Below are 22,465 nucleotides of genomic sequence, written 5' to 3' on the forward strand. Positions count from 1 at the left end.
CTTGACGAAAGGCCACCGTTAAGAAAAATATTGAAAAAAATAAAACAGGTTCATGTGCAGATTTGTGATTCTCTGTAAAAAATAGCTGGAGATACCAGTAACTCAAACTCCTAAGCAGTGATATTCATAGATGGTGTCTGATTTTACCTGTTCCTGCTGGATTTGTGCTAGGTCTTCTTTCAAGCGTTTCATGAGCTCTTTTCTCATGTGTTTGGGAGAATTTTCCACTTCGTTTTTCACCTACAGTATAAGCATGCAGACGATGGGGAAAACAATGCTCTCTAATACTTTTCACAGCAAGCACGCGCTCCGAAAATTGGCAGCCAAGCCTTTGAGTCAGAAAGCTAGAGGACGTTTTGTTTTAAAGCCAGTTTTCTTCTGTTAGTGTCACAAAAGCATGCAAAGTTAAAATGTCTGATTTTAAAAATCTTTTCTCGCCATTTGAAAAAAAAAAAACCCCAACATGCTCATTTAAAGGTTTATAGCACTTCCCGAAAAGATCTGCCAGGGAAAATAAAGCAACTGATTTTAATTGACCCAGTGCTGAAATAAAGAATAGTGATGTTTCCAGATGAGACAGAAAGGAGAAATGGAAAAATATGTTAAAATGAACCCCAGCACAGCTTGTCCCAAATCCACATCCTTATGAGATAGGTCAATCATATAATGAATCTGTATTATCTGATGCACACTTCAACTTGCACTGCTACCTACTAAAAGCTTTATGATGTAAAGTCCATATCAAAACTGACATAAAAAACAATGAACAAAGCCACATTTTCTAACAGTTTTACTGTACAATTATCTATAATCATGCATCATCTTCCTTAATGCATGAAACACTGTATAAGGTTTACAAGAGTCTGCAGAAACCAGACTGTGCATCATGAAATGGCAGGTAAGAGAGAAATACTTCAAACCTCATTTAAAGCAAGTATGGGATTACAGCGTGCATCAAGTAACACAAATTGCCTTTGGATAGCTAGAAAAATGAACTCAATGTGAAGACAGCATTTATTTCATGTAAAAGGCTCTTCAAGTCAATGTTTGAACCAAAACCCACACCAGCACTTCAAAATGTATTCCACCACCAAAATCAAACTGCACACTTGCGCACACACAAAATATTAGTAAAAAAAACAAAACAAATACCAGTACATTAGAAAACAAATACTTTAAGCAATTTTCAAGGACTAAACGTGTTGAAAAAAATACATAGCAATAATAAGGCTTTGTCTAATTCTCCTAAAAACAGTTATTCTCTATTTTACTTAACCATAAAATGTCAGGATTCATTGCTTTTCTCAGTCAAGACTCAACATTTCATTATTGGCCTTCATAACAGACAACAAAAATATTTTACTGAACTGCCAGTCCTGGTTTAAAATACAGACTAGAATTCAATTACCAAAATATTATCATATGTGGCAGACAAGCTGTATTTATTTTATAATGGTGTTATGACACTTCAAATTACTTTCACTGTCTGTCAGGTAACAATTGATAATTGTAGAGAAAAAGTTAAGAAATATTTTCCCTGGAAAGGGCCCAGGAAGGAGACAAAGAAATTTTCTTTGGAGACATGTGTCACTGTCTTCATCTCATATAATTTTTCTTATTTTCTAAAAAAAATGTAAGCTGGAAACCTCTAGCACAACGTTAATGTGCTGCATGCGAAAATGATTTTCTCGGCATGTTGAAAACTTTACAGAACCCTTATTTCAGATATGAGATTATATTTTTAATGCATTTATGGTCTCACTTTCATTCATAAGCTTTCTTACTGAAGAAAAGATGTATTAATACGTAACTGCATGTAATCAGGTGTGGAAAACCTGTTGGCAATGTGAAATATACTTTTTAACCAAAGATGAAAGCATTCCGACACTGAGATACAAATATTTTAAAACAATACTTACAATTCTGAAGGACTGGCAATTCAGTAAAAGTAATGCTCCCTTATGCAGACTATATGATAAGGAATTCAAACTATACTTTAAACATGTGGTAAAATAAAACAAATGAATCCAAATTCTAAGGAAAATCAATAAAATCATGCACAATTTCATATATTAAACCTTTCATGCTTGAAAGAGCAACTACAACTGAATGGAAAATATAGTATCAGTGTTGCCATATTCATATGAATGCAAGATACGAGCCATTCCAGAGCAGGGGAGCCAAGCGTGAAATGGATACAGCATGCTAAGAAGAATGACAAAACTCTCACTGGAGGAGAGATCCTGGAAATGCTGTAGCAATATGCCTGTTGGCCTCAAAACTCTAATTAAATGGTCTAGATATTTTTTTCTGCATCAAATGGCTTAAGTAAAACTGCTTTCAAGTGTTTTCAACATGGATGGGTTGAATACAATTTTACAAAGCCATAATAATAGAAAACATTGTGGCAATGGGTCGGTTTTACTGGCTAAATACCTACACTCTTTGCATTACTTTAATGTGCCATTGCAATAAGAACTATAATAAAATAATTCAGTATCTAAATGATTGCTATGGCAAATTTGAAGCAATTGATGTTCAAGTTGTATCAAATTAATTTTGTTGAATATAGATTTGAATAGATTGGAAATGTTTAAGTGAAAAAAAATTATAAGGTATGTTCAATAAATGTGACAAGACACCTTGTAACAGACATCACAATAGCAAATATGACCACTGATCTACATGAATCTGAATGCATCCAGAAATACACTGACATCAAATCCATAGTGAGAAGCAAAAGATGTTAAGATCAAGCACCACCAAGTTCCACCTTCAGCACACCGTTCTCAGAATTAAGATATGGAAGAGTTACCAGAAAAGCGAGAAAAATGTGACAACACCAGCACCTGTGAGCACTAGATCGTGTTTTTAAAGAGAACAGTTTACATTTATGCAAGATTCCCACTAAATAAACTGAAACAAAAGTCATTAATATATAATCCTGATTTGCAAGTGCCCTGCAAATTTTTGGGGGGCTTTGAAAACTTTAAATATGAGAAAATATATTACATATTTAAAATGAGCTAAACTGAGATGCAGTTCTAAGCAGGCTTATAAATGGAAATAATCAACATGTCTGAGCTTTGCTTCTAGGTTAACGATACAAATATTTGAAGCAAATGTCACAGTAAGGGAAATAATAAAAACACATGCAGTTCTAGTTCCATATCTGCAAGCTGAATGTTCAAATATATGGGCGTCGTTTGGAATATTAGTGCTCCTACTAAGAAATAAATGCACAAAAGTTTTATAAAAAAAATTCTACCAACAAAAGAACAAGATTTGTTAGACCAGAAAGAAAAGCATAAGCAGATGCGTTTCTGATCCATGTTCAAGTTAGACCACCAGCACCAGACAGCAAACCGCTCAACACTGCCTGACTGGACACCATACAGAGCTTATCAATATGGCAACGAGTTTGGGATGCTACAGACCATTGTACACATATGTGTAGCTGATGGTTACTAGGGGAGCCTGAATTTTCCTACCTCCTTCTTGCGGTTTTTCAGCATGTTCTGAAATTTCGACAGGTCCTTCTCTTGTTCTGCCTTGATACGCTTTGCCTCGTCCCGCAGGCGGTTGGTATGATCTTGTTCCAGGCGCTCGATCGTCTGTTTCTGCTGCTTCTCCAGGTTTTCAATCTCTTGGTCATACTGACGTTTTTTACCCTGTCAACACATCAGAACTATTATGTCTACAATGGAACAGTCAAAATGGGACAAGATTATTGAGCTTTACAATTTATGAAAGTAAGCTACGTAGAATGTACTCTTTGACATTGTTAGCAGGGATCTTTTTTAAAAAAAATATTGCTCGTGGAGAGGCAGGAAGACCACATGGGAAAGGCCATTCATTTCTGATGTAACAGTATCGACTTTCACTTACCCACCCAGTAAGTGCTAACTTTTGAAAGGCCGTGAATGGGTCACGGCTGACTCACCGTCATCTCCTTTTCAAACCGGCAGAATATCTGCTCTCTCTGCTGCTGCAGTTTGTTGCTCAGCTGCTGCTGGGCCCTTTGTTCCTCCTTCTGCAATAATCTCAGCTCACGCAGTTCCTGGCGTCTAGGAAAGGAAATCAATGCAGAGTGGTACCAAGTCATGTACTGTGACTATTTAATAGAAAGGCTTACATACACATTGTAGTAAAACCCAACAACACTGCTGTACATAACTAACTACATTAAAAACAAGCTTGTTCACTTGTTCCTTTGAAGCCTACGCATGCTGACACAGCTACCTACTTGAACTACATTAGAAACAGTTGTTTTCTTAACTCTGAGATACAGCCCACTTGGATTTCTATTGTTGTTCAAATAGATGACCATTTAATTTTCACTTCATTGTACAAAACGAAAATGAATTTTCATTGTTGAAAATTAAGAATTTTATACCCTTACCTGGGATCTGGCTTTATAAAAAAATAAAGAAAAAGAATGATATCTATAGAACCTAAACAAGATACCTGCAGGGCTTTATAACCTGTGAAAAACAACATCCCCTCTACAGCTCCGTACCTTAAAAATCTCATTTCTTCATTCTTTGTGTCATTGTCAGTGACTATCTTTGAGGTGGTGACACTGACTTCCACGCCATCAACCATGAACTTTCGGGTTTTCTTCAAGGTTTTCTTCTGTCGCCTTGTTTCCTTTGGAGAAAGCATATGAAATTTGTCTCCCTTTATGTTAAATCTTCTTGGTTAAGAAAATGTTAAAAACAAGCTCAGCGGCAAACAGAAAAATGTAATTCCTCGTCTCTTCAACTCACCTGGATGGAGACCGATCCAGAATCCTTGTTTTTGGTAAGGAAGCTGGATATGGACAAATTCAGGTCAATGCTGTTGTTTTCAGCTGCAGAACTGCTGCCAGAATCAGAATCCTTTTCTTTAATCTTCTCAATGTCAGGCCGCACTGGTACATCTTTGTCCTTCTCTCCTTCTTTTTCAGAAGCACTGAGAGGGATTGAATCCTCTGGTTTCCTCCCTGCCTCTTCTTCCTTTTCATCATCACTTCTGACAGCATGAGGTACAGGAGGCTTCGTTTCCTCCATGGATTTCTCAGCTTCAGTCACTGTAACAATGATGGTTTGGTCTTCTTCAGCAGCTGGCTGGATATCCCCATCTGCAGCTTGTGCTTTATCTTGAGAAGCCTCTTGAGAAGCCTCCTCTATGGACCCGTGCTCTTCCAGGACAGTTTCAGTGGAGCTCTCCACTGTATCTGGTTCCTTTTCAGCTGCCTTCTCCTGCAATACCTTTTCTGGCTCGCCCTGTTCTCCTGTCTTCGCCTCCAAGGCTTTACTCTGCTCCTCCTTTTCACCATCTTCCACCAAAACAGCTGCCTCCTTATCTGGCCCTGGTGAGGGGACTTCTTTAACTGCAGGCTCCTTTGGAACATTTTCACCTGTGCTTTCTGCAGGCTCTCCTTCCTCCTTTGTGCTGATCTCTAGTGCCGTTTCGTTCATATCCGATTCCTTTTCTTTTTCCAGTTCTTCTTCATCTTGCAAATCTTTGGTCTCCTCGATCGTAGTGTCATCTTCCTTCGATGCGCTTGGTGTCTCCGCAAGATCTTCCTCCTTCCTTTCTGTCGGCGCTTCCTCTTGGTCCACGAGAAGCTCCTCCCCACTGCCTATGTCCTCATTGCTGGTGTCAGAAATATTGTTCTCGTTAAGTTTCTCATTCTCCGTTTTGTCGGCCTCGCTAGTGCCTATGCCCTCATCCGAGAGCTTGTCACTGGCCCGGTCTTCTGTGTTCTCGGTCTTCTCGGAAACGGACTCCAGAATGGAAGCAGACTGTGAGAGCTTCTCATCTTCAGAACTTGCAATGCTGGCGTCTGAAGGGGCTCTCTTGTGGCCAGACACGTGCTGTTTAAAATTAAAAGTGAATGGTTTTATAATCATGAAGATGGTTTCCATTATACATTCAATAAACTATGTGCAACTTTCTTTAAATTTTCCTCAAAGGGGTTTCTGTCATGCTTTACAGGTACCAGACTGAAAGGTTATCCGACACCTATTCATTCATCAATTGTTTCCCTGTAAATTACAAAGTCCTCTCTGCATGTGATTGTGTGGAGGTTTTCTGATGGGGCCGAAAGACTTACTTGTGCTGGCTCCGTTTCTTCCTCTTCCTCCTCCTCTTTACCCTCCTCTATCTCCTCAGTGACCTCTGCCTTGGCCTCCGCAATCAACTCTCGAAGAGGGCGGTTATCAGCCACATTCACCACAAATGGATGCTGTCAAATGAAATTTAAAGAATGTTAGCTACACATGAGGAAGGTCATAAAAAAGGGCTAGAATACTAAACATTTCCAGATATCCAGCAATTCTTTGAAGCCAAATGTCAATCACCCGTTAAGTATTCATACTACTACTGTATATAGCCCTCTCACCTACTATACTTACATTCTAATGGGCTTCCACACCTTTTACAGGATGCTATTCTTCCTCCATGTCTTCTCTAGGCTTGGTAATTTTTCCTGTTCCTTATAGTCCCGTTTCCATGACTCAGTTTATGGTGTTTTTATAATGCAACTGACATAACTGCTTTTATGTAAGGATGAGATATTAATCCACTCTTCCAAGCTCTTATCTAACATGGACATTAGCACAGATCATGCCTTCTAAATTTGTCAATGGGCTAATAAGCAGCTCACAATACACAATCAACATACTGTTACAAGTAATCCTGGGTAACCCCAGCTGCCCTGCAGATACTTATTATACTGTACATGTCATGTGCTGCCTGTCCGTCTTTTTCCCTTCGTTTGTCTACCTTATACATGATGGGAAATACAAGTGAATTACAAAAATGTTTTTCACTTAGCCAAAATAGGCACATATTTATTTTAAATATTCAGGTTGTAAATTAAATGTCTATCACAGTTTTTTTCAAGAAAATGGGAGAAGATCTGAAAATGACACCAAAATGTTCTCTGAAGCACCACATTGAAAAGTGAATGGATAATGCATTATTTGTTGAATCAGCAATAAACAAAATCTCAACAAGAAAATCTGGAAAGCAAATGATGCCCTTTAAAATTACTGTACACCCTTCCTAAAAACTCAGTAAGATCTGTGTCAGTCAGGATGCTAAAGCTGAAGAGACATTGTTGGTCTATGTCTGCAGCTGCTGTTTAACCATTAAAAAAATGATACTAATTTCATGGTTTACACAGATGTTCTTAAACTTATAAGATTTCCTTCAAGGGAAAAATAATTTGTATTTTCAATCACACACTAGTAATGCACATAGTTACAGGGAGTAAACAGAACAAAAACATTAAAATAACATCAGCAGTACACATCCTGTCAGAGACGGTTCATACACATTCCCAAGGTAAATAAAGACAAAATATCTTAGTACTGTACAACACATCGATGATATAAGATCAGGAGAGCTTGGCAACTCTAAATTAAAACCTTTACTTCTTGCTTTGCTTCCCTTAAACTTATCAATTAATTTATTGTATTAATGGCTATGCTTAGCAGCAAATCTAGGCTATATTTTGTTTTAAATAAAACAAATGTAGAACAAATACTAACCTTTTTGTGTTTAGCAACACGATGGACAAAAGCTATGGCAGGTCTAAGAAGATGAAATTTCTTGGATATCAAAATCTTCATTGTAGGTAAGTTTTTCTGCTTTATTTTCCAGCCCATGTATAAATGGATCTTTCTGCACAGAGCTATAAAATTGTTTTACAAAGCACCAAATTTTATTGCTTCTAAGCAGCTGTGCTTATAGCAATGTGCAGAAGTCCGCGTCTCCCTGCAGCGTCTGTAATGAACTAAAGCAGAGGTATACTTCGCTAGGGCTATATAAACCCCTGAGCATAAGGGGTCCTTACATCTGACGTAGGTAGATAAGCACAGACATTCCCTGACCTTAGACAACAGACACACTGGAGAGGCATCTGCTGTAAACAGCCACAGTACCTTTATAGCAGGTGGCCAACAGGAACATCTGCTTTCCTATTTTATTTTTTACCCATCTATGGCTTCATCTTGTACACTGAACACCAGGGGGCAGAACATGGTTTACTCGGAGTGAGAAGACAAAACACTGCATGTACTGCACTTACAAGATTTTTACCTAACCAAAAAAAAGTTAGCTCCAGCAAAGGAGAAGCTAGTACCAACCTTAATTTTAGAAGGCAGGAAATTGAACGTTTTTAATGCTTGGAGCATTTTTGTGCAAAGAAGAGACTTTTAATTTTCTTAAGGGGCAATTGGCATGTTTGAAATTGACCATACAAGTTATACCAAAGGCTACATATGAAATGAAACACAGGGACGTGAAAAGTCTGATGTTTACCTGCAAGAGCTGGGAAGTACTCCATCTGTTATCCACATTCTTATCCAGTGCTTTCCTAAGAAAATCACTAAACTCTGGAGACCTGTAAGACCACAGAGATCATTTCAAAATGGTAAGAAATTCCAAGCTTCACCGATAATAAAATAATGGTCCATATTAATCACAATATTAGTTCAAGAAAGGCTCTATTAAGTAATGAAGAGCTCAGGTGCAATGAAAACCTTCAGACACTGGAGTCTATAGGATCTGGACGGAGAAGCCCGACAGTATTTTTTACACCAACAGCAGCATATAGCAAATAGTTAACTTAGAGAAGAAGATTAGCTTTATTTATAATGAAAAACTCACCATCGTGATGGCTGCATCAATGTGGGAGGGTCTGCTTTGGCTATTTTCAGCAAAACTCTCATTGGATTCAACTCGTGGTTAGGAGGCTCTATCTGTGCCATTTCAATTAAAGTGACTCCCAGAGACCAGATGTCAGCTTTGTAATCATAGGGCCTGTCTTTGGAAGTCTCACACATTACCACTTCTGGAGCCATCCTGTGAATAAAGACATTATATACACAGTAGGTCATAAACAACTGCACATGCTTATATACAGTACTGAAAAACAACTGCCTTTTTTAAACAACTAAGTTTTACTTCAGGCTTAACAAAACTTTTTAAGGTTTCAATGCACCGCTTTAAAACTATCATGTAAAATAAAAATGTAGCTTACCAGTATGGTGTCCCAATAAAAGAATCTCTTCTCTGTAGTGTTTTTGTGTTCTTAGCAGACACGCCAAAGTCAGCTGAAAAGCACAATCATTCTTGTTTAAGAGCCAAGTTTGGCTAAAAAGCAGAAAACAAACACCACAAGCTTTTGAAGGGAAGAACTTTGGGAGTAATCTAGGGCACAGACACAATTATTCCAATTGTTTTGTGTGCCATGATACTTCTGTGATACAGAAAGAATGACATTCAAAGCTTAGGATCCTGGTTAAATGGTTGATGCCGTTCATGAAATAGTGAATAGATTTATTTAAATCTCAAGAGAAGTCTATAATCATGTGCATAGAAACAGAAAACAAAACTAATTTTTTGGAGAATAAAAAAAACATTAAAGATTAGAACGTCTTGATATTTGCAAGCATCGCTGCAATGCAACGACATAATTGATGTTAGCTGCCAATTAACATCAAAATTAGTTCCTGTTCCAAACTGGTGGTATAAAACAAATCACAAACCCCAGACAAGCTTAAAAAGTTTCAAAACAATCACTTAACATTAGGATTTGAACTCTTTCTGCTCAATTTTAATTAGAAAAATAGAAAGCACAGTCACCTGGAAGGTGAAGTCCAGGGAAGAAGTGGATGTACAGTGCTGAGAAAAGTCTGCAAACTCCCAATGTAATTATGGAAATTAGTTTCTTTCTGCTTAAAGAAAATAATTTTTTTTCATTTATTGTTTTCTGCAATGGTGTACGAAGTAGAAAACAATAATTAAGATGCTGAGTTGGTGGCATGGGGGTGCAATGATTAGCTGTGCTGACCCCTCCAGGGAAAACTGTCTCTGTTGTACAGCTGTGCATGTTTGTGTCTGAGTGTCTGCCCTGTGGTGGACTGGTGCCCCATCCAGGGTGTATCCTGCCTTGTACCTATTGCTTGCTGGGATAGGATAGGCTTTAGCTCACCTGTGACCCTGTACTGGATAAAGTGGTTAGAAAATGGATGGATGGAAGAATCAGACTGTGTGAAAGAAAAAAAGTGAACCCCTAATTTACTCAGTACAAATTAATAGGGTTAAATAACCGGACTGAATTCAACAAGGACTAAAGTTGGGCAGCCCCATCTTACAAAAAAGGGTCAGAAACTTTGCGAGTTTGGTATTCACTATACAGATTAGTGGAAACACTTTGTGTAAAGATTTCAAAGGATCCCAGAAAGGAGTAGTTGATGCTCAGTCTGGAGAGAGTTACAACACCATTTCTTTTAGAGCTCCATCAGTCTACTGTGACATAGATAGTGTACAGATGAAAAATGCATAAGAGCATGTTGACTCGACCCAGGGCCAATTACCTGCCAACGTCAAGCATAATAGTAGGAGCACTGCAGTTTGGGGCTGCTTTGCTACCTCATGTGTAAGATAACTTGGCATCATTGATGGAGCCATAAATTCAGAACTGTATCAGCCTGACATTTTCCTCCAGAATTTGCTATTAATTTCTCAGCTGAAATTGAGCCAAAAGTGGTTCATTCAGCATGACAATGATCCTTAACATACATACAAACAGATCTGAAACATAGCTGAAGGAAATAAAATTTTGGATTGGTTAAGCCAGAACTTAAAACTTAAACCCCATTAAACTACAGCAAGCTATTCACGAAAGGAAACCTTCAAATGTCACTGATCTGAAGCAGCTCTGTAAAGAAGAATGGGCCAGAATTCCTAAAAGCTGATGCGAGTCACTGATAAACGGTTAGAGGAAACGTCTAGCTCAAGTTAGTGCTGCTGAAGGAGGTGCCAACACTTACAGATGGCAAGAGTTTACATTCCTATTCACAGGAGGAGATTTACTTTTGTAGCATTTTGTTAATTAAATAATCCAAGTACATCTTATGTGGTTGTGTTACATCTGTTTAATCAGGTTATCCCACTTTTATTAAGACTTACACAAAGATTGAGTCATGTTTCTGGTATAAAATATGAGAATAAGGACTAGCCTAGGGGGTTCACAAATCTTTTCTTGGCTCTGTAATAAAAGCCTTGTCATGGAACTATTAATTTTAATGGAACAGCCTACAAAAAGCGATTCTTCCCAAACAAAATTAAAAAAACAGTACATGCCAAGAGCTCATACCCAGTTTAATATCTCCATCTAAAGTCAGGAGGATATTCCCTGCTTTCAGATCTCTGTGAATGACCTTGTTTTCATGAAGGTAACTCAAGGCATCCAGAGTCTGTTTACACACGACCCGGATCTGGGGCTCCGTCAGAGGCCTCTCTAGCTCTGCAATTAGAAAAAAAAGAAATATTTCAAACCTTACTTCAAAAATCTATCGTCAAAATACAGTTTAACAGTAACATTCATTATTCATTGCATTACACTATTTTAGCTATGCATTACATTTAGAAATCTTTCCCTTTGGGACAAATGCAGTTACTTGTTTTCAGTTTATCACTGGGGGAAAAACACCAGACCTTGGACAGCTGAGTATCTTGGTATACAGGCAGTTGACAGGCATCAAGGTCTAGTTACAAGTGGTTATTAAATAGTGCGGTGAACATCAGCAGAATAAAAAGCAGTTAAAGGCTGTGGTGAGACTTTTCTAGACTGTTCCAAGTAACCTACTGAAAATGCTGATGTGTTTAAAAAACAAGAAAAGGCAATGCTTCAGATTTTTGTTTTAATTCTGTGGTAGCAATAATGTCTTTGAATCATACTAATTGGGAGCATTGGGCTTTATCCATTGGCAGGAAAAGCCACAATCCTTGGATGCATTTCCTAACTGGAGAAGTCTCAGAATATGGAGTCCTTCATAAGCACAACTAAGGAGACTTTCAAAAGTGTAGCTGTCTAGAAAAAGGCAGTGAGGAATTTCCTGGAATATAGATAAAAGGTGGTCTCTTAGTCTGTAAAACTGCGTTTCAAATAAAGTGTAAAGGTGAAATAATTTTGAAGCTATAAAGTTCAAAAAGTTCAGATGTGTGAGAATATAGATTTTAATTCTATGGATTTTATTTTCATATGATTTCAGATGCTAGGAATCTTTGGGACAGAAAATACTTACCTAACATAACTGCATCTACGGCTCCCCCAGCACAAAACTCTATCAAAATCTGCAGGACAGAAAACAATACTACTCATTAAACATTAAATTACTTTATGTCATAATCTTTCTTTCAGTGCCGTTCCTTTATACAGCTAGATTGTTTTTTTTTAAAGAATCCAAGACAGACCCTACCAGGATTAGTGCAGGTTATGAGGCACAGATGACTGCATTTTGAACTATAGATTGTAGTTACCAGTTACAAAAAAATATCAATTTCTTATTACAATTAGCAGCATGTAAACATGCAAAACCACATATGTATGTGAAGGCCATGGTATGCCTTGTAAGAAAAGGGTATAGTAGTTGAGCAGCGAATTTAAAGTTGCATTGTGGCGGAACCTCTTTCAAAACAGCCCACTCTAATGATTATATTTCCTTACAAGCTTTCTAAATGATTAAAGACCGAGACAGTTAAGAAAGGAGCATGTTGGGTATTAAAAGATTTTACATCTCTCAATATGGCTGATGACGCAAGAGGGTTTATAGGAGGGCTCCTTAACAAAGCATACTGTGCCACAACTTAGGCTTCCAAATAGGATTAGACTTTCCATGCATACCATGTGGTTTACATGTAACATTGGAAGTATATAGAAAATAGTATATAGATAGGGAGTTAGTCATTCCCAACTCACTGTTGCTAATACCTGAACAATACAATAATAAACCTCAACACAAGATGCACCCTTTTGACTAACTAAAATACCAATGGCTTGTCAAAGAAGATAACTACAATCTGTTTGAAGAAAAGTTTAAAACAAATACCATAGCTGGAACCAATTGTCAGGATAGAATGTAAGAGGTTCCTGACAAATTAAAACAAGCAATTAATTAACCATAATTCAGTGTCTTGGGATTACTTGCGTCTGTGCCTGTCTAGTTATTTACGTTCTGGAGACTAAAATTAGCCATGGACAGTATTTGCATTGCTTAAGTTGTATAATATCAACACATGCAGTTGATTTCCCTCCTTTTAAAAGTATAGTCCTAAAGAGAAAATGAGAAAATGTGCAATGTTCTCCAACATGGCATGCAGTGTAATCTATACAATGTATTTACAACAGAACTCATTTTACTCTTTATTTTCGTGGATGTGTACGGAAATAATGAACACTTTTTATCTGTATCAGAATTGCATTTCACTTCTGTTTAGAATGGTAACCAAGATCATGCTTATTCATTTATATTTTCTGAACCCTTACATTATGACTCACCGATACATCACCACAGTGACTCAGAGAATTATCATTTTCTTAAGAAGGAAGGCAATTTCTTTAGTGTTTAAAAAAACAGATAAGAATTAACTGGTAGTACAACAAAGCAGTAAATTCAACGACAATCTTGATTAAATGGATTGGTGTATATAGCATTTCCATTTACAAAAATTGCAAGTTTCTATTATCACAACCTACTGAACTACATATTCTTAAGTGACTAAAAATGGAAATTAAATACAGTACTTTAAAAACACATGTTTCTAGAAAACTGAAATTGTATATGCAAAATCACACTATAGGACTGTGAAGGAAATAAAAAATAACCACCAATTCTTGTGTATTCTACCGATCCACAACCACATGCAATCGTTTTAAAGGGTTCTTGGAAATGTGAGTAATAAGCATTATGGAGGAAATAACAGGCAAATTATTCATGCTGGTGCTCCCCATTGTTGTTTCAATGGGGTGAGCTATCATAAGCAAGACTGACTTCACTGACAATAGCTCCCACAGTTCAATCACAACAGTAAGTTGGGAAATGAAAAGCTTGTGGTTTTCTCACCCACATTGTGGATATAACCTCTTAAGACCCATTCATGTGGTACTGGGAAGGCAGCTACAGCTCAGTGAAGTCTAATTAGCATTCAAGCTTTCTTTCACCCTTTTTGTGCACAAAGGCTTTTTTATTCCCAAGTTACTTAAAAAACAAAACTAGTACAGACTTTTCACTAATGACTCCCACAGCGGCAAATGTACAAAAAGGTACAGTAGTTCCAGTTCAACTTCCATTGCAAAGTAATGCACAGGTTCTCTTTATCAGACAGATGGCTGCCTCAGGACTAATACTGACAACTGTTTCACATAAAGCCCCCAGGCAAACTGCAGATCCTAACATTTTTCATTCTTAAAATACTGGTACCAACCACCACTGAGAACTAGAACTAGAGAACTCCTAAAACAAAATCCTGTACCTATGAATAATAAACTTTGTTGTAAAGTCTTAAACGTTGAGGGTGTATCTGATGAAACGATGATAAATTACTTTAAAAATAATTTGACCACGATTACTTTTAATGACATAGAAGATTTAACGACTGCTTTCTCAAATGCATTTTAAAAACAACTACTGCTACTTTATCTAGCTTTATTTTAAGCGACAGTGAATCCTCTGCTTAAGTACATAAAACTTAAAATTCAATTATTCAGCTGACAGAAACCAGAAGCAAACTATAATGAAAGGTACACATTGTTCTGCAATTACCAAAATATCTAATGCTTGTAACTGACATTAAATTCAAAATAAAGATTTAGATTTGTAAACCATTTTCTGTAGATTAGCAATTCCTCTGAAGGAATCGACACTTTTTATTGTAAACATTGCAATGTTCTTACTACCACATTTCAGCTTGTCATATTAGGTATGTTTTATTCCCCCAACAAATAAGAAAGCTTTTCATCGAAGTGTTGTGCAGGTGGCACAAAGACTGACTGAATTAGATATTTTTCAGCATAGCTGGAACTGCAATTTATTGAACATCTTAACAAAACTGAATCACTTACAATAACACTGTCGTGTCCAGTGGAAAGAAAAACACATTTCAGTGTGACAAAGACCCTTCATCTTCCAGTATATTCCTTGTCTTAAAGTGACTAAGGTAGGTTATAATTCATACATACTCTGCAGGATAGATGAAAGCAATTAACATACATATTTTACAGTGCGCAGAAAATGAAACAAGGGCATTTGAACACTATGCTTATAAACACTTATAAATGTGGTTTAAAGTTTGTAAAATCATTCCTTGGAAAAGTTAAAAATGTGACGTCTGTGAATAACAAGACAATCCTTGAAGAAAATAAGGTTAGATACTTGTTCTACGCTGGCAATACTAGTCTTTCAAAAGGCGCAAGCAATAAAGGGGTTCAAGGTCATCCCCGTGCCCTGACATCCCCAGGAGCACTGCCAATGGCTCGATCCATTCAATGCCTCGGGTATCAGATCACATCAAAATCAATGCACACCCCAGCAGTGAATACACTGTGAAGCACAACGTTACTTGAGAACTGCACACAAGAAAAAAAGTAAAAGGAAAGGGTAAACGGATACATTCCTACTGATAACTACACCATGGCTTTACATTTTTATACTGTCAACACTTCTGTGTGCTCATCACGTCTCTTAATACTGGATGATAAATGTAAATTACTCCGAGGCTGAGCTGGGAATGAAACACTGAATGTGCTGCTAATTTATTCATGAACATTTTCCCCAAACCTTTTATAATCTTCTCATGGTCTCTCATGTATGCATACCAGAGAGGACGTTACCTGAAACCACTTGGTCAACACGACATTGGATTTTGTTTTTAAAGAGATTCTATTTAAACTACAAACATTAGCAAACCAAGCTATCAGAAGCCTAAACCATCATATTCAACACCACAAGAAGCTGGTAATGCAAAAACAGAAACTATTTCAATCTCATTCTTGGCAAATCATTTCTAATGAACTGCATTCTAGTAAGCACTGTATAAAACTTGCCTGCGATTTGGTATGCAACATTTCAGGAAGAGAATTTAATAGAAGACTAAGTAGTGATGACAGTCACTCAAAAGAGGCCTGCATAATTTATACAAAGTACTTAAATATTCATATAGACTAATGATACCACAAAGTGATGATGATGTGCATAAAATCTTGATGCACTGTGCAAGAATACCTTGACAGGCAGAGAAGAGAGGGAGGTGGTATGCAAGCTTTTCTGCCTGCAGTTTATGAAGTCACAAACATTTTTACTTTTTCATAGTAGTATATTACCGATAAGACCTTTTAACTTAAATCTTGGATTTTGCTGGGAGCATTTAATTATGTGAGCAATTGAAAAAACAATAATGCCATCATTCCTCAGAACAAAACTACCTCAACTACAAATCCTTTTTTAGACATTATCGGAAATTTAAGTTAACTACCATGATTAAGTTTGACAAGGGCAAAACCTAATTTTACAATGATCTAGTTAAAAATGATTAAATGATATGAATGACTGAATGAAATGATATACAGAAAACTGTTTAGAGTATGTTTTACAGTTTAAAAAGGTAATACAGCATTTGTTAATGTATTAGCTAATATCCGTTTTTTGTGTTGTTTTTAGAATGACCTGGTTAAATTTAAGACCTGCCAGGTTCATTAGTTATTTTAGAAGGAAAAGACAGTAGAACTGCAATATCATAGAAATTTGTTAACTCCCCAATGTCCGGAAATCTTGTGTCATTGTTAGGTGGCACTTTCTACAACTCTCAAGGACAGGAACATGCACTTCTCAAGACACATCTCAGTTCTACTCATAAGTTTAGCTCCCCGAACAGGATATTGCAAAATGACTTCACTCAAAATGTATTTCATCCACTGAAAGGGGACATTCAATGCTCTACTGTCCTTTTGTTTAAAAGGTGAATGTGAGTAGACAAAATCGGTACAAGGAGGGTTTTCTCAGAAACAAGTACTTACCCACAATTTGTTTTCATAATAGAAGGCATCCAGCAGTTTGACTATGTAAGCGTGGTCGCATGATGCCAGAATATCAATCTCTACCATGTAGTCTTCAAGCTCTTCCTCCGACTTTGTGTCGATCACCTTTGCGGCTGCCAGGATCCCCGTCTGTTTATTCTGAGCCTGTAAAATAAAAATAACAACTTATTGAACTGCTGAGAGAACATAATGCTGCTAAAGAAAATTAAAATAAAGTAACAATGAAGCCAGTGTCATCTAGGGAGTCAAGAGTTAAATCAGGAGCGAGATCTTACCGTTATGTGCTAAAAGCATTTTCTCAAAGATTACTATTGGGATACATAAAAATAAAATAAAGGTTTGTCTTTTTTTTTGGAAGGAAGGGAGGGACAGCATCTCAACATCAATAAACTAAAAAGAACTATACCATACACAAAATAACTAAAAGAGCTATAGGCAGGATCTATATCTGAGCAAAAAACTGGGAATTAAGAAACCAAATCAACAGTTATCCTAAGTAGTCAACCTTCATTTTTGATCAGTCACAGTCAGATAATTAGGTGGATTATTCATCGTTTATGGGAAAACTGTTAAAAAGTTAAAAATTATAATTGTACACTCTAGCTATGAAAATATTACAAAATTGTTCTACTTAAAGTTGAAAGTTACTCTGCATAACAAGAAACTCTGCAATTGATAGTACTTCCACTTTTTTTACCACGAAGTGTCTTTGTTAAGACAATACAGCATGGCATACCTTGCTAGTGAGCAACACTTTTCATTTAAAATAGTTTTATAGAAAATGATTTTTAATGATTTTTTTTTAAGATCAGTTTAAATCTTATGAAAAAGTGTTTCATAACTAAGTGGGCAATGAGACATTCTACCCTGTATCTAAGGTTCACATAGGCACTGAATTCAAACAAACTCAGTTTATTACTCTGATAATTAACTACACTGAATTAATTTAAAATGTGTGAAAGATTTGGCTTTTATATTTGACATTTAAATGTTGAATCAATTTAAAATTGAAATCAAGGTGAAGGTTGATCAGATTGCGTTTAGTTTTAAGAGATCAACAGGGAAGCTTACACATCACAATCTTATCCTTGTGACTGGCTTCAGAAAGGACATATAACAATGTGGACTTGATTGCACTGAAATGAATCTGGAAACATTAAAATGAAAGCAATCACAGTCTCTGAAATTCCTTTAACACAAACAAAATGCAGAATATTATTTGTTGATAGCTTCCAAGGTCTCTATGAAGGAAAATACGATTCTAAGGCATGCAAATAATTACTGAACCATGAACAGAAGATTCAAAACTGAGCTAGGTTAAAGGCCTTTTTAACACTCGGAACTCCAAATAACACAATACCATTCAAGTTTCCTGCCTGATCAAAGGATAAATGTTTCCATTCCAACCAAACCCATGCTGCTGCTGAAGCCAGACATCCTCTATGTTCTTTTAGGGAGAGGAGGAAGGCATTGCATCATATCCCTCACAACAGCTAAGAAGAGTCACAATTTGAAATAAAGGATAACAATTTTGTACAGAACTGGAGCTCTACAAACTGTTCCTGGAGGCTGCCGGTGTGCGCATCTGGACAGATTATAATATTGCACAACACTGCACCAGAGTGCAGGGGTGCAACAGCTTAAGCAGATGGAAACCAAGGCAATCACTAAGAGTTATATCCGTATACAGTATAACGGATAAAACTGTATGGATATAAAGAGTTAAATATCAGACAGTTCTGTAAAACACAGTAAACGTGTGTGCTTCAAACGGCTGTTAAGAGAAGAGAGTTAAGCAAATCTCCTCAGGCTTATAAAAAATAAGGATTCTTTTGAGGGGCATTCCAGTATGCATGAGGACATTTTCATTAAGATGCCACAGCTATTGCCAACCCATGACACTCCGAGTGGCTGGTCAGATACAACCCACTGCCCTTTATCTATGTCATCAGGATTTTGTGTTTTTCACTGTTTACGCCACTGGAAGTGATACTTAAAGACACGGGCATGCATGAACTGTGCCACCTGGTAAATAAACTGAAATTTCATACAAACAGATCTAGGTCTGTGCAGGTCTTCCTTAATAGAAAATAAGTCTCATCTTCCGGAACCACGACTGAAAGGAACTTGCACAAGGTTTCACTGACACATTATTCCATCTCTCACTTCCTGAAATCTACAGCAGAAAGCTGTAGCTATTTTCAGCGAAGCTCTGGGCTTATTATTTGGAGAGTCTGAGCACTCAATGGAGTGAAGGAAGGGGAGGGTCTCTGGCTTATTCTATATTTATCCAACTTTATATTTACCCAGGCTTATGGCGTTCCCTTTGTGTCGGCCAACGCCTCCCGGTAGCTCTGGCCAGTCTGGGCCACTTCACAGTCACGTGCACGACATGAACTGCCTGCTGGTACGAGGCAACATAGTTGCCGTGCTGCATCTGGAGCTCGTTATTTCAATTAGCCATCACGCTGTTATCAGTCAAGGTCACATAATTCAGAATGAATTAAAAATGCCAGAAAAGGGAAAAGAGTTCAGTGAAGCAGAACTAACCGGAAGGTTTTGTTTTCATGAAAAGCCAAAGAAAGTCCAGCTACAGTGCGACAAAAGGCCTTGAACACATACAAGGCCCTTTCATATAATTAAATTGCTGCCTGTCCGACATGTAAGAAATGTTTTTAAATAGAATCAACAAACATCTTGTGGTGATGGAAAAACAAAAAGATCTATGAAGCTGAAAGAGTACTCTGGAGTTCAAAACGCACTTTCCACATAATCTTCCAGAGAGATTCCAAATTTGCACAACTTTTTGACAAATAAACAGTTGCTACATATCACACCAGCCAACTCCTGACCTACCCTCTTGCTCTTTAATCTAGTAGTCTGGCCCTATTCCGTCCATGCCACCCAGCCCTGGGGGAGAAGCAAACGAAGATGTCCGGAAAGACAAGTGCATCCCCGAATTCTGACAAGAATCAGTCTCCGGAGCCTTCTATCCGAACCGTGAGAACCGTGGCTGATGCTGGCATCAGCTTCTGGCCTAATTAGACTCCGAGTTCTCTTAGTGGACCCTGCTCCAAGAGACCATGAGATAAGAACTGGTTTCGGAGAAAAACTAGAAACACAGAACACAAGCCAACCCCCCCGTGCACAGAAATCTCCTGAGCCCCAGTTCTAGATGCAAAATGTTGCAGTGAACCTAAATGAACAGATTAAGGGAGAACTTAATCTGATCTCAAGCCAACACTGATCGTCCTTAAAAACTAAATGTTCTGTGACTGTTATAGCATTTCATTCCAGTCCACGAAGCTCATGTCAGCATGACATCCAATGTATTATTTCTCTCAGTATTCTTATTTGCTTTTGCTGTATCCAAATGGTACCAGGCAGCATTTTGCACATACCTGAAAGGAAAGCTATACAAAAAAACTAGAGAAATAATTTCAGCTATGTGGAATGTTTAAAAAAAATGCTTTTCCATCAGCAAGTAATTAAGTGGTTAACAGCACTATTCACCAATTAAATTACAGAAAAATCCCATTTTTTTTGTAATTTACCCTTTACATTGTACTAAACTGTGTAAATAAGTGTTAAGTTGTTTAAACAAGGGAGTTTTTTGCCATACAGCCAGCTAAAAAACATTTTATCTGTGGGCTGTTTAGACATGGCAGCTGCTTTCAAATTCATTCCTGCAATTATTAGGGAAACACTTCAATGTGTTTCCTGTTAGAGGATACAGGAACTCAAACTGAGGCTGATGGAAAAAAAACTTTAAAATAAAATGTGTATGCTAACTAAAGAAAGGGCTTTTCAGAAACTTAAACATGTTTCAATCACAATGTTTTCTCCTCCTGTGCTACGTACTTGAAACACTTTTGCCTTTTCCCCATTTACATGGATAAAAAAACAGAAAAACCATCACTATACAGACCTAAAGAAAGGCCATTAATTGAAAGTGAAAAGCAAATAGTTATGGAAACTTTACGCCCACTGCAACAGCCAACACCATAATCCAGGATAAAACAACACATCCAATTCACATTGTTTGTTCTTGTAAGGAAAAACAGTAATGAAAGTAAAAATAAATGAAATGACGAACTGGAATTGCAATGTGTTGTACAAAACAAGAGACAAGAGCTAAAGCAGGATACAGGTAGAGTGGACACACAGCAGCTTGTGTTCAACGTTAATAGTAAATACAGGCAATTATCCAATAACATTATGATTAAAAGATTTGGAATGTAAGGCTATAAGGGTTACAGGCGTGGTCTGATCAGATGAGTTCTGAGCAGGTGCCAGAAGGTGGGCTGGGACTGAGCGGGTAAGATTTCTACGGGCAGCTCATTGTACTGAGGGGCGAGGGCGGAGAACGAAAGGATGTGGTGCCAGAGAATGCAGGGAGCGGAGGACGGGGGGGTTACAGAAATTCTGGCAGAAGAGGAGGAAAGGAGAGAGTGCAAGAGGAGTGTAGGAGAGATAAGAGGCCAAAGCCAGGCAGGAGCAGAGTGCTCGAGACGGCAACAGGCCAGACACGAGGTTCAGAATCGGATGTGTGTGGTGGCAAGAGGAGGAGGAACTGGAGGGAAAGGGGGCGATACCAGAAAAGCCTTTCTGAACTTATTTCTCTTGGTATATTTTTCTTTTCACTCGGACGCCTGCCCGACATGACGGCACTATGGGACACTCGCAGTCTGCAGGGATAAAGCGCAAGATCATACGCGGAGGTTGTCAAAAGGGCGTGAAATTGCGAGACGGAACATAAAATGGAGCCCTGTTGGAAACTGGAGGCGACTGCTTTATGCGTACTCTGCACTAGTCGTGCACAGAACAAACTCTCCCTGCACTACTTACTCCTTTTCATTTCTCACGACAGTTTCTGAAACTCAAACACTTTATTATGGGGCCTGAAGGAGTTTTTTTTATATAAGGCAAAACTGCATATGTCTAGACCTGTAACTGTAACCCGGGGAGAGGCTGTATTCACATTAGCTATACTGCTTCCAGAGCATCAGTCAATAAAAAGGCTTTGATGCAAACTGCCCAGATTCAGTAGAACATGCGAGCACAATATACAGTAATCCTGTATTCTCAAAAATGTTTCCTCAAATACCCAAACTTCACCTCAAAACAGCCCATAATGGTACCCAAATATTAAAACAATAACAATCCTAGTTAACTGACCTTAGCTGATGCATTAACAATGGATAAGAAAACAAAAACACTCCTGCTCATTACCAGTAGAGTGGTTACATCATTAGAGTCATTAACAAATGCATAAACACTTAACACACAAGCCTTTATTAAATTAAAACGTACTAAAATAAAAATGTCCTTATCCGAGATGTGAGAAAAGAAGAATCTCAGCAATGCTTTACGAAAGCTTGGCTCAGAAGAGTGCAAATATGCTTCTTCAGGGGGGTGTACATGGCAGTTTATTAATGATAGAAGTAAACCCAGCTGTAAATAACTTCTGTAAAACAGGATTTACATTCAGTTAACATTAACCTGCTCCCAAGCCATCTCTACTTATGAAACAACTTGTGCAGATTTTGCCACGGTCACTATAATACTGCAGTAATTAAGATCAAATAAGGT

At 37.6% G+C, this 22,465-nt stretch overlaps 1 protein-coding gene across 4 annotated transcripts in view; it reads right to left on the reverse strand.

Moving 5' to 3' along the window:
• The window catches only part of slka (STE20-like kinase a), a 41,669-nt gene that overhangs the window by 9,501 nt on the left and 9,703 nt on the right, over positions 1 to 22,465 (reverse strand). For 2 of the 4 annotated variants that reach the window (XM_088917572.1, XM_088917574.1), the window contains exons 2-13: positions 16,853 to 17,017; positions 12,087 to 12,135; positions 11,156 to 11,305; positions 9,035 to 9,107; positions 8,662 to 8,856; positions 8,314 to 8,395; positions 6,101 to 6,232; positions 4,770 to 5,861; positions 4,520 to 4,650; positions 3,944 to 4,067; positions 3,492 to 3,671; positions 148 to 240 (exon numbers count right to left, since the gene is read on the reverse strand). In XM_088917572.1, coding sequence (XP_088773698.1) covers positions 148 to 240; positions 3,492 to 3,671; positions 3,944 to 4,067; positions 4,520 to 4,650; positions 4,770 to 5,861; positions 6,101 to 6,232; positions 8,314 to 8,395; positions 8,662 to 8,856; positions 9,035 to 9,107; positions 11,156 to 11,305; positions 12,087 to 12,135; positions 16,853 to 17,017 — 2,466 coding nt within the window. The remainder of the gene's footprint in view (positions 1 to 147; positions 241 to 3,491; positions 3,672 to 3,943; positions 4,068 to 4,519; positions 4,651 to 4,769; positions 5,862 to 6,100; positions 6,233 to 8,313; positions 8,396 to 8,661; positions 8,857 to 9,034; positions 9,108 to 11,155; positions 11,306 to 12,086; positions 12,136 to 16,852; positions 17,018 to 22,465) is intronic. The other 2 variants (XM_088917575.1, XM_088917573.1) reach the window with 1 other exon arrangement.

The sequence above is a fragment of the Atractosteus spatula genome, chromosome 5 (genome assembly GCF_055471065.1).
Source record: "Atractosteus spatula isolate fAtrSpa1 chromosome 5, fAtrSpa1.hap1, whole genome shotgun sequence".
NCBI classification, from domain to species: Eukaryota; Metazoa; Chordata; class Actinopteri; order Semionotiformes; family Lepisosteidae; genus Atractosteus; species Atractosteus spatula.